We start from the raw sequence: 13,131 nt of genomic DNA, 5'->3' as shown, positions 1-13,131 counted from the left end.
CATAATCTGCCACCTGCTGGTTGGATTCAAGTTTCTACAAACTCCTGGTCTTTGAATCTTGCTGTCATCACTGTGACCTTGAAATCCAAGATCTCTGCTCAGTGTCCCTACCTCCCTCCTCTCACTCAAGACCCACCGTCTTTCGTTGTTCCCATGTCCCCTTTGCTGGATCCATTCTCCCGATTCACACCTGCATCCCAATCCCAGGGGGATTTGCACATGGAGATGGTTCTGGCAAGGGCAATGCTTAACCCAAAGAAACTGTGTGCTAATGGGGGGATTCTGGGCAGCATGACAAGCCCGATGCAAGGGAGGGGCTCTGGGACAGGAGCTTGCTAGAACTCCTCTCACCCGATCTCTAGACACTCACCTTCTTTCTCTGAGTAAGACTGACCCATTTGTGCTTGTTACTGAATTAAAATTCCAAGGAAAGACAGGCTGCAGGTTGTTCCCAAATAGGAAACACACATACACAGAGAATGAGGAGCCTCTGCCAACATCCCAGGCAGGCCTCTTCCCCTCCCTGCACCATAGCCCTACAGTCCCTGTGGAGGCTGACCAGGGTGAGGAGAAGGATCTGGTAATGTTTCCTGTGGCCAAGGTAAGTGCCTCTGCTCCAGGCAGCCCCCATCACGGCAGCCCTTCCAAGCAGGAAGGCTGGGGGGCGGGGGCCTGGAGGTGGGAGTGTTTTCAACATGAAGTCATTTCCCACAGTGAAGAAGCAGCCACGTTCTGCACGGTCCACTGGCAGTCTGGGATGTTTGCCCAGCACCAGGAGAGAGTCTAAAAATGCCCAAGCCCATCTTGGGATCTCAGGAGGCTGGCTGGAAGACAACCCAGGAGTCGTCCAATCCCAGAACAAACTGCCCACTCCACACTGAACCCAGCCTAGGGTGAAGCTCTTCCCAGCCTCCAAGGGCTCCAGGTCCTGCTGGATGATATGATGTCTATACATAGATCACTGACTGGAGCCCCTCAAGAGCAGGGCTTGTTCTTTCTCATGTCATGGTTCCCAGCACCTGGTCCTAAATAGATGCAGCTACTTGGTATGTGTTAAACTGAGTTGAAAATTCGATTAGGTGTCAGGGGTGGGATAAACAGTTGTAGGCACGCGCAGGAGGATACTCTTGCTGATGGTAAAGGCATTAGGGACATCTCCATAGAAGAGAAGGGTTTGAAGTTTAGCCTAAGATATCCTTACTTGGAGAACAGAAGGGAGCAGACACCTGGTAGGGAGCATGGCAGTGAGGATAGGTTCAAAGAGCCATGAACGGCACTCTCCTACATGACTATGATAATTAAAGCAATGTGTTGGACTAGGCAGTGTAATTGGCAATGTGTAACTGGCAGAGGGGCCAGTGTAACAGACTAGGCATGGAATATATAACATATGAAGAAATTAAGGATACACAGCCAGCCAATGGGGAATTGATGAGTTAATCAACAAATGCAGTTGGGAAAATGGGCTAGTGGGGAGACAGAAAGCAAGTTCGAGCCCGACCTTAGACAGCGTACCATAATAAATAATGACAAACAGCTGCCCCGTTGGGCTCAGAATTGGAGATTAGGTGGGACAGAGGTACATATGAGACAGATCACCTTATCTTACCTGTTCCCTGAGCCCCAGCAAAAGTGATTTTCTGCACCCAAGTCCTGTAGGAAGCCATTCTTTGCTTCTCTTTTCCCAATAAATTTCTTTTTTATTTTATTTATTTATTTTTTATCACTCGTGCTAGACAATAGGTGGTCTTGGGGATTTATCCCATCCTCTCAACTGCTGGTGTAATGGAAACCTAGGATGACATACCAGGAAGGGACCCTAGAAATTGTCCCATTGCCTCATTTTATAGATGGAGAAAATGGGGCCCAGGGAGAAAAAAAGCCTTATTCAATGTTGCACAACTAGTTGAGGGCAGGGCCAGGCCTGGACCACCCCTTCCCTGTGATCCTGCACACTGTTCCTCTGCAGCCCTTTATCCGTTCCTCCTCACCCCTTTTCTAAGGCCCTCACTGCTTTCCTCTGGCTCTTCTGAGTTTCCTGTGGTGTCCACACTGCCGGGTGCCTGTTCACTTTGCAGCCTGACAACTATTATTTAAGACAAACTTGGACTACTGAGAGAGTGAGGATGTCTCGCATCCTTGGTCTCAGAATGGGCCCCGGCCACCCTCCCAGAACAGACTCTGCCCAGCTCTGAGTCTGGCTGGGGACTGGGAACACAGACCTTCTCTGGCTCTGGCTCAGAAGATCCAGTCCCTGTGTATTTCCCCCACTACACTGGCTGAGTGACCTTGAACATGTCACCACTTTGGGCCTGACTGCTTTTCTTGAAAACAGGAATAATCGGACCTACCATTTAGAGCTTCTATGAAGATCAAATGAGTCAAGTGTGTGGAATCCTGCCTGATAAACTGCAAGACACCATGCCAGTGTAGAGTGTTGGTCTCACCCGGACCTCAACACGGGGCAGCATTTATTGAATAGTGGTAGAACAGTGGTTCTTAATTGGGAGGTGATTCTGACACTCCAGGGGACCTTGGGCAACATCTGGGGACATTTTTGGTTGTCTCAATTGGATGGGAGTAGCTATGGCATCTGATTGGTGAAGGCCAGGGATACTGCTAAATATCTTACAATGTATAGGGCAGCGCCCACAGCAAAGAATTATTCGCCCCAGATGTCAATATTGCTGAGATAAATGAAAGTGTGAAATTATATCTGTAGGTACAGACGTGGGTTGTCATTCCAGAAAGGCAAAGGACCTGTGGGTGGGGAGCTGACCATCAAGGTACCATGGTGACCAAGAACAGGAACCACCGGGGTCAAATGAGATGGCTATGCCCAAGTTTGATAAGTTGAAAACATTTTATTTCAATTCTATCCTTGGGAGGCAGCATAAATAATCACAGAAGACCACAAAGGTCACTGGGGAAGAAAAAAAAAGCTCCAGAAATGTAGGGAGGAGGAGATGAGTGCTGACACTGTCTAGCTGTGGGGTACGGGGTGAGGAGGCCCTACCATAGCTGGCTGGGAGGATGGAGGTTCTTAGAAGAAAGGCCCAGCTCACCTGGAGGGGCTTGGGTAGCCCCGGCCTCTGTGGATGGGATTTTCCGTAGGGCGGCCACGGGAAAAGCAGGTATGGAGTATAATGCATCTAGTAGATCCTAGCTAATGAAAGAAAAGAGTGGACACCCATTTCTCGATTTCCAGATCTCACCCCAAACTGTGACTCTTCTGAGAACAGTGTTTATAAACTCTTTGTGGGTAGTGGGAAATGAAAGGATGAAAAAAGAAGGAATAAAAGAACATGTGTACAAGATCAAATGAAATGTGACATCTCAGAGCTGCGTGACCTTGGGCCACTTCTCTCGGTTTCCTCATCTGCAGAAGCGAGTAGATGTGAGGCTCAATGAGATCCTATGTGTCAAAGGACTGCAGAAACTTTAAAGTGCTATACGGATGCGAGTGGCTGTGGTCATTCTACGTGCATAAGGCTGAAAGTGGCAGAGATAGTGGTGCTGAGACACACGCAGAGCATCCCTAGAAGCCATCAGACCCTGGTCTGCCTTCCCCAGGGCCAAGCTCCACCCTTCTCAGCCTCAGCTTCCAGGAGGATGAGGCCTCATCTCAGATGGAGTCCCCTGGGGAGGGTGGTGGTGACAACCGAGGGTGGGGACCTGAAGGATCTAGGGGCACAGCGTGAGGGGCCTCAACTGGGCAGTGTGGCACATCGGCACTACTGGTGCTGGGTAGACGGTAGCAGTGGCTTCCAGTTCTCATTCTCCGCAGAGACTTGGGCACTGGTGAAGCCCACAATGGGATTGGCATCTTGATGCAGTGGGAAAGGCCCTGGCCTTGGGGTCTGAACACCCAGGGTCCTGGTTGTGGGTCCATTGTTGACCTGCTGGGCGACTTCATAAGTCACTTCCCCATTGCAACCCTCAGTTCTGTCATTTGTCAAATGGGGACACTAATCCCTACCCTGCCTGGCTCACAAATTGAATGGGAAAAGGGTGTGCAAGAGCTTTGAAGAGAATCATGGGGAAGGCAAGGGGTCATTATGGCCTTGGAGAGCAATCCTCTGAATTCCCTGAAGACAAGAGGGTGGGAAGGGAAGAGACAGAAAGAAGCCGGGCCGCTCGCTGCCCTCGTCGGGTGAGGCAGGCTTCTGGGGCTGCTGGGGGAAGAGGGGGTGGGACGAAAGAGGGATCACTGCAGCCTGCAGTCCAGCACTTACGCTGTGGTACCTTCAGTGATGCTGAGAGCTCCAGGTGGGAGTGCTGAGATGTCCTGGCAGCCCCCTTCACAGGGGAGAAGTCCAAGTTCTAAGTCTAGCTGAGATCCCGCTTCCCCCTTTGCTTCTTGGTCCACTGAGATAGAGTCCCCGTCAACCCCAGAGAGTCTGTGGTCTTCACCCAACTGAGGGGAAGCCTGGGTCCTGGGGTGGCAGGGAAAGGGGCTGCCGGCGGGGGTCTCCAGGAGAAGCTGGGGACTTTTATTAGCATGAGGTCAGGAGGTCAGAGGTTGGCTTCCAGTTCTCAAGGTGGTAGGCGGGGGCCCTCAGGCTGGCCCCCTCTTCTGTCCTGGCTCTGTCTCTGGGGTCACTGGTAAGGGAGAAGTTAAGGGACGAGTAGAAACGACGGAGAGATCGGCTTAGAAAACAGCCCAGCTGCGGAGCTAACAGTTCTTGGGGCTGTTGCGCAAGTTTTTCAGTTCCAGCTGGAGCTGCCGAATGCGGATGTCCTTCTGGGACAGCTCTTCTTTCAACCGTCGAATCTCATCCTGCTGCCGGAAGAACATTCGAAGGAGCTGGGGTGGAGGAAGAAAGGGGGCCAAGGAGGGCCCAGGAGAGAGCAGGTGAGACAAGGATTTCCCAGGTGAGTCTTCCAGTTGCCTGCCGCCCGTGCCCTCACATTCCCCCAGGCCTCCCACTGCTTGATCCACTTATTCTCCCCAGCCACTCATCACCACTGCACCTCTCCCATCTCTAGCTCAGTCCACAGCTCTTACTTTCCCGTGTGAGGCAGGAAACAAACAAAACCTGCGTCATTAACTGATTCAGGATCACTGAAAAAGGAGTGACCAAACAGTCGTTTTCCAAATATCCCAAGCTTGTCCCTTTCTGGGTCCTAACCTAATGCTTTTCTTTACCATTGTATTAATAGATGTATTGATTATTACATCTATAATAATATATAATAATAGATATACAATAATACATAATCATAGATGTATAATAACACATAATAATAGATGTATAATGATACATAATAATAGATGTATAATAATACATAATAATAGATGTATTATTACATGTATTACATTATTATTGATAATTTACATATTTATTTACTTTTGAGACAAAGTCTCGCTTTGTCGTCCAGGCTATAGTGTGGTGGCGTGATTTTGGCTCACTGCAACCTCCATCTCCTGGGTTCAAACAATTCTCCTGCTTCAGCCTCCTGAGTAGCTGGGATTACAGGCATGCACCACCATGCCTGGCTAATTTTTGTATTTTTAGTACAGACAGGGTTTCACCATGTTGGCCAGGCTGGTCCCAAACTCCTGACCTCAGGTGATCCGCCCACCTCAGTCTCCCAAAGTGCTGGGATTACAGGTGTAAGCTACCACGCCTGGCTTGTGTTGATAATTTAGAACTTTCTAAAATGCTTTGTATCATTCTCTTCTTAAGGAGGCTCAGGATACAGAATGGAATCTAGCTTTTTTCCTACTGATGAGGAACTATGACAAGAATACCAAAGTTTGCACTGGTCAGGGATTCATGTACAGCTATCTTGGCAGATCTTTACCTCAACGACTCTCTAGCTTAACCCGCCTCCATTTCTCCTGTAAAACATATTGACAGATGTCCACAAAATGCTGAGCCCTGGAAAGCAGCAGGCTCCTTGCAGCTCCTGCACACCTGAGTTGAATGTTACCCACAGTCAATTGTGTTTGGCCTCAAACTTTCTGGTGTGAATTACATTGTTGTTGTAATTGCATAATTTAATGAAATATGATATAAATTGATGAAATGAGCACAAAAAGAGAGTTGTTGTTTCTATAAAAACTTAATTAAATGCTTAGAAAATCTTGATAAAGGTGATGCTAAAAAAAATTGCAGCTGAATTAGGTGTGGAAGATGTAGCCCTAAAAGACTGGAGAATATTCTATATCTTGGCTGATGGTGGCTGCATGACTGCGTGTGTTTGTCAAAACTCTGAAACCAACCCACTACAGAGGATGAATTTTACCATAGGCAAATTATACCTCAATGTCTCAAAAAAAGATGAGGGAAAACACTGTAAAAACTAGGACTTTGCTTTCAGATGGACTTTAAATTATTTTTCTACCCAAAAGAAATGGAAACCGGAAATGAGAGTTAAGGTGTGATTTGTTTGATATACATCACAGATTCCAACCAGGGAGGGCCTCCTTGAAGAAAAGGTCTTCATCGAAATATGCTAAATGAATGTATATGTTTTATTTTTATTATTTATTTACTTATTTATTTGTTTGTTTGTTTGTTTTTGAGACAGAGTCTTGCTCTGTCACCCAGGCTGGAGCACCGTGGCACGATCTCGGCTCACTGCAACCTCCGCCTCCTGGTTCAAGGGATTCTTCTGCTTCAGCCTCCGGAGTAGCTGGGATTACAGGTGTGCGCCACCACGCCCGGCTAATTTTTGTATTTTTAGTAGAGACGGGGTTTCACCATGTTGGCCAGGCTGGTCTTGAATTCCTGGCCTCAAGTGATCCACCCTCCTCAGCCTCCCAAGGTGCTGGGATTACAGGTGTAAGCCATCATCCCAGCCTACTTTTATTTTTTAGGGATAGAATCTTGCCATGTTGCCCAGGCTGGACTCAAACTCCTGGGCTCAAGCGATCCTCCCACCTGAGCCTCCTGAGTAGCTGGGACTAGAGGGGTGCCACTGCACCTGGCATGTTTTATGTTTAAAACAAAAATAAATGGTTTAAAGAATGTATTGACCAGGCATGGTGGCTCATGCCTGTAATCTCAGCATTTTAGAAGGCCGAGGTGGGTGGATCACGAGGTCAAGAGTTCAAGACCAGCCTGGCCAAGATGGTGAAACCCCGTCTCTACCCAAAAATATGAAAATTAGCCGGGTGTGGTGGCAGGCGCCTGTAACCCCAGCTACTCGGGAGGCTGAAGCAAAGAATTGCTTGAACCCGGGAGGTGGAGGTTGCAGTGAGCTGAGATCATGCACTGAACTCCAGCCTGGACAACAAAGTGACTCCATCCCAAAACAAAACAAAACAACAACAACAAAAACTAATGTATCTATCGGCTGGGTGCTGTGGCTCACACCTGTAATCCCAGCGCTTTGAGAGGCCAAGGGAGGTGGACCACCTGAGGTCAGGAGTTCGAGACCAGCCTGGTCAACATGGTGAAACCCTGTCTCTACTGAAAATACAAAAATTAGCCAGGCATGGTGGTGGGCGCCTGTAGTCTCAGCTACTTGGGAGGCTGAGGCAGAAGAATTGCTTGAACCCGGGAGGTGGAGGTTGCAGTGAGTCAAGATTGCACCATTATACCACAGCCTGGGTGACAGAGCAAGACTCTGTCTCAAAAAAAAAAAAAGAATGTATGTTTTTAAGATTCTCTCCTTTTTTTTTTTTTTTTTTTTGAGACAGAGTTTCACTCTTGTTGCCCAGGCTGGAGTGCAATGGTGCAATATCCGCTCACCACAACCTCCGCCTCCTGGGTTCAAGTGATTCTCCTGCCTCAGCCTCCCAAGTAGCTGTGATTACAGGCGTGCGTCACCACGCCTGGCTAATTTTGTACTTTTAATAGAGACAGGGTTTCACCGTGTTGGTTAGGCTGGTCTCAAACTCTTAACCTCAGGCGATCTGCAAGCCTCAGCCTCCCAAAGTGCTGGGATTACAGGCGTGAGCCACTGCGCCCAGCCACAATTCCCTCCTTTAACTAACTTAAAAAAATATATTTTTTGTTAACTAACAAGCCACCAGTCCCAGTTATATCTGTTCAGAGGTATGACATACTATTTGCCTTTGCACTAAATGACTCTATACACTCTTGTGTCTTCCAAGTTCTCAAAATTTCTTTGCATTGTTTTTTGTCCACTTTTGTCAAAAAAAACCACGTTAGTGAGGTGTAATTCACACACTATAAAATTCACTCATTTTAAGCATATGATTCAGCGATTTTTAGTAAAGTTACTGAGTTGTACAACTGTAGGTCTTTTCCCTTGCATCAAGCTATGAGTTGTTTCCTCACACTTAGATCAATGTGTCCACCTTTGACAGCCACACTTTCTAATTGGCTGCTTCCAAACTGCTGTGATGATTAAAGCTATGGATAAAGCCAGAGTCAGCAGGTTTTGAGAAAGCTTCTTCCCAACAAGGAAGATGCACAACTTTGGTGTAGATTGTGGCATCTGTTTTGTCTGCTCTGAGACCCTTTAAGGTTTCCCTCCAGGTTCTCAGTTCTGATTCACATAGGCAAATCTACAGCGAAATATTGTTTAACTACTATTGAACCCTGCCTTCTCCAGACCCAGTGCCAGAACTGAGTTCAGGCCCTTGTTATTGCCCTCCTGGGCTATCACAGTGACCCCTGTGTCTCTATCTTCAAAAAGTAGGGTTCTTTTAAAAACAAGAAAATAGCTTGGCGCAGTGTCTCATGACTGTAATCCCAGCACTTTGGGAGGCGAAAGTGGAGCCCAGGAGTTTAAGACCAGCCTGTGCAATATAGTAAGACCCTGTCTCTACAAAAATGTTTAAAATCAAATTAGTTGGGCATGGTGGTACATGCCTCTAGTCCTAGCTACTCGGAAGTCTAAGGTGGGATTATTGCTTGAGCCTAGGAGATTGAGGCTGTAGTGAGCTATGATCGTGCCACAGCACTCCAGTCTGGGAGACAGGGCAGGATCCTGTCTCTAAAACATAAATAAATAAATGCAAGAAAAAACTTAAAACATTTTTTAAATGAAAAATGTTATATATATATTAATAGAAAGTATAGCACCATGAACCCCCAAGTACCCATCACTCAGCTTTAGTCTCCACTTCCTGGGTTCAAGTGATTCTCCTGCCCCAGCCTCCTGAGTAGCTGGAATTGCAGGTGTGCACCACCATGCCTGGCTCATTTTTGTATTTTTAGTAGAGACAGGGTTTCACCATGTTGACCAGGCTGGTCTCGAACACCTGACCTCAGGGGATCCACCCACCTTGGCCTCCTAAAGTGCTAGGATTACAAGCATGAGCTACCGCGCCCAGCCTGTGGGACCATTCTTACTTCATCTCTACTACCACCCACCTCCCCTGCACCACTTTCCTCAGGGGTTATTTTAAAGCAAATGCCATTTATCACATCATTTCATCCAGCCCTGAATATCCCTCTACATTGGCATACAAGCATATTTTATGGCAATTATCAAGTTACCTGCCAATCTCCCCCTTAAGACTGTGAGGTCCCAGAGGTCAAGAAGGGTCTTATTTTTATTAATAATAGTGATAATGGGCCAGGCGTGGTGGCTCACATCTGTAATCCCAACACTTTGGGAGGCCAAGGCGGGTGGATCACCTAAGGTCAGGAGTTCAAGACCAACCTCGCAAACATGGTGAAACCCTATCTCTACCAAAAATAGAAAAATTAGCTGGGCATGGTGGTGCACGCTTGTAATCCCAGCTACTCGGGAGGTTGGGGAAGGAGAATCATTTGAACCTGGGAGGTGGAGGTTGCAGTGAGCTGAGATTGTGCCACTGAGCTCCAGCCTGGGCGACAGAGTGAGACTCCTTCTCAAAAAAAAAAAAAAAAAAAAAAAAAATAGTGATAACATAAGTTGGTGGTATAGGTGGTGTCTAATTTAAGATAGCTCCCATGTTATTCCCTCTCCTCAAGCATGGGCTGGCCCTAATAGATTGCTTCAAATGAACAGAATAGGGCAGAAGTGGTGGGATACCATTTCCAAGATTAGGTGACAGAAAGACTGGCTTCCATCTTGGGTGCCCTCTCTTGCTCTTCTGCTCACACACCCTGTTGTGAGCTGCCTTATGGAGGAGTCCACATGGCAGGGACCTGAGGGAAGTTCTGGCCAACAGCCCAAAGAGGAACTGAGGCCCTCAGTCCAATAGCCCCTGAGGACATGAGTCCCAGCAGCAACCACATGAATGAACTTGGAAGTAGATCCTTCCACAGTTGAGCCTTCAGATGTGATTCCAGCCCCAGTGGACAGTGTAACTGTACCCTCATGAGAGACCTTCAGCCATGGGCATGCAAAGAAACTGTGGGCTAATACGTGTTTGTGGGTTTAGGCCATTAAGTTCTAGGGTAATTTGTTACACAGCAATAGATAGCTGATACAGTTGACCTTTTCCTTTGAGCACTTAACATGAGCCAGGAAGAGTGCTAGATACTTATGAATTATCTCTTTAATGCTCATAGCATTCCATATCCCTATTTTACCACAAGGAAATGGACTTATAAAGATCAGTAAACTTGCTCAGTCACAGCCAGGAAATGGCAAAGCCAGGATTCAAATGCAGGTGGGGTCATGCAGCCATCTCCATTTCAGTTGTATCATGCCTTATGTCTGGCACACAGTAGGCATCCTGTGAACCCCAGCTGAGCTAAACCATGTTGGCATCAGGGAATGGGGGTGTGGGCTGGAAGGAGATACCACTGGGGGACATGGACAAGGCCCAGTCGAGCTGCCCCAAAAGAGCTTGCTCCCGTCCCAAGTGGTACAAAGAGCACCTTCATGGCTGGGCACGGTGGCTCATGCCTGTAATCCCAGCACTTTGGGAGGCCGAGGCGAGCGGATCACGAGGTCAGGAGATTGAGACCATCCTGGCTAACACGGTGAAACCCCGTCTCTACTAAAAAAAGACAAAAAAACTGCGGTGTGGTGGTGGGCACCTGTAGTCCCAGCTACTCGGGAGGCTGAGGCAGGAGAATGGCATGAACCCAGGAGGCGGAGCTTGCAGTGAGCCGAGATCGCGCCACTGCACTCCAGCCTGGGCAACAGAGCAAGACTCCATCTCAAAAAAAAAAAAAAAAAAAAAAAAAAAAGAGCACCTTCATAAACACCCAGTCTCTTCCACAAAGACTGGAAGTGTCAGACCCCAGCACTGCTGCAATGCCAGTGAGGGAGGCAGGGCTGTGATACACGAGGCCAGGCTTGCCCTATTAGTCAGGAATTTATAACTTCTGGAACACCAAATGACAGCAACGTTCTGGAATGAATTCATGAGGAGATGCATAACTCTGTAGGTTAGTGAATTTGAGGTGTGGGGGTGGTGTGGGGAACTGATATCTCCAGACACCCCAGCTTCTATTTATCGGGGTCAGAGGCATCAGAAACCAGTATCAGGCTACTTATGGTATTTGTCACAGAAAGAAAAACATCTCAGAATGGAACTGGCTTAAAGGCCTGAAGCCCGTAATTGAAATGTAAAGGTCTTGTTCTTCTAGGGCCTATGGAGGTAATAACTTACATTCCTTACCTCATTCTCTGTCCTGGGTGGGACATTTTCTAATAAATCTATTCCGTTGACCACAACACTCTTCTTTTCTTTGATGGGAGCCTTAAATACCATTTTTGAGGACTTCTTATAGCCTTCTTTCAAAGACATCAGCACGGGATCTAAAGAAGGCAAGGGAAATGCTCTCACTGATGATCCCATGGGCTGTCAGGTGATGGTCCAGCAGGCTGGGTGGGAGGGAAGTTCAAGCACGGGGATAGGCAAGGGGAACTGGGGCAAGCTGCGCTGAAGGCAAAGGCTGCAGCCCTCCTGTGCTCTGTGGAGTCCCCTGCTGTGGTACCTCGGTTGATGCCTCCCAGCCATTCATCCGGGGTCAGTGCTGGCTCCGTGCCTGGTGTCATTGGGTAAATGTCTTCCTGGTAGGAATCTGACTGCAGTGGGAGGAGCAGAAGAGAGGACAGATGGGGGGCTGCTAGAAAAGCCCCGACTCTTCAGTCAGACTCTTCTCACTGATCTCCAATCACGCTACCTGCTCTCCTGCCTCTATGCCTTTGCACTGCGTTTTCCTCCTGGAACTACCCACCTGCACTCATGAGCAAACCCAACTGTCCCGTCTGAGGATGCCCCTCACCCCAAATTGGGTTTGAAGACCCCAGTCCACAGCACATCTCTCACCTGGGTTTCTCCAGGGTCATGGTCAGTGGTGAGCAGGCTAGGATGCGATGCAGGCCCCCCTCCCGGAGCCCAGCCCAGCCCCACTTACCCTCCGGGGCACGATCATGGAGATGGGCTCGATGAGGCCCTTGAGAGTCACCAGCTTGTAGAAGCGGAACACCTCGCAGGCTGACACATCCAGCCCGTGCTTGGGCATGACCCCTGTAACAGGCACACATGTGGCTCCATGGGGTACCAGAAACTGCCTCTCAGTGACATCATCCCATGATGTTCTGGGCCGGGGAAAGGCTGAGGAATGTACTTAGGTTTGGAGGCAACGGCCCATGCAGAGGGCAGAGGGTGGACCCGGGCTTCTTCAATCAGTCTCTGTCTCTGGATGGTCACTTCTCAAGCTCTTTGGGCCAGACCTACCTCACCACAGTGCACGCTTTATAATTGGACCCCTCAGAATTGGAAGAGGTCTGGATGCAGCCCGAGATTACTGTTCTGTTCTATGTCTCCTACAACCAACAATGTGTGCACATGTTGCCTGTGTGAGTTCACTTGCCACGTGTCCCTAACAGCTGCCTCTGCTGAACATCTATCATGGGAACGAGGGGCAGTGCGGTGCGAGGAGCACAGTTCTATCTAGGGGTGGACCAACGGGGTTTGAATCCTGACTCTGTCCCCTTTCCATCTGGGAGTCCTTTGGCAAGTCACTACTCTCTGAGCTTCTAGTTCCTTGGCTGGTTCGAGGAGGACAACACAGTGGCCCCATATGAGGTGATCAGGAGAATATGTGCCAAGATACTCATTAACTGCCTGGCACCGTGACGAGCACAGACAACATTAGTTTCTTTCCCTGTATTGTGAATATGAGTTAAGGCTCTGCCTCTCCTCCACTGGGCTGGAAGCCTGCTCTTCCAGATAAAGAAATTCCAGGAGCTGGAGGGAAGGGGTGAAATGGTTTCCCAAATGGGATTAAGAGTCAGCAGATTCGGTCTGAGTTCTGC

At 48.4% G+C, this 13,131-nt stretch overlaps 1 protein-coding gene across 5 annotated transcripts in view; it reads right to left on the bottom strand.

The window, feature by feature from the left end:
• Nucleotides 1–2,844: 2,844 nt before the first annotated feature.
• Nucleotides 2,845–13,131, bottom strand: part of CORO2B (coronin 2B) — a 151,312-nt gene continuing 141,025 nt past the window's right edge. For all 5 annotated transcript variants that reach the window (XM_045395651.3, XM_065548116.2, XM_065548115.2 and 2 more), the window contains 4 exons: nt 12,228–12,340; nt 11,805–11,895; nt 11,486–11,625; nt 2,845–4,807 (listed from right to left, as the gene is read on the bottom strand). In XM_045395651.3, coding sequence (XP_045251586.1) covers nt 4,676–4,807; nt 11,486–11,625; nt 11,805–11,895; nt 12,228–12,340 — 476 coding nt within the window. In that variant the 3' untranslated portion in view covers nt 2,845–4,675. The remainder of the gene's footprint in view (nt 4,808–11,485; nt 11,626–11,804; nt 11,896–12,227; nt 12,341–13,131) is intronic.

The sequence above is a fragment of the Macaca fascicularis genome, chromosome 7 (genome assembly GCF_037993035.2).
Source record: "Macaca fascicularis isolate 582-1 chromosome 7, T2T-MFA8v1.1".
Classification (NCBI taxonomy): domain Eukaryota; kingdom Metazoa; phylum Chordata; class Mammalia; order Primates; family Cercopithecidae; genus Macaca; species Macaca fascicularis.
This window is presented reverse-complemented; position numbering and strand designations above follow the sequence as displayed.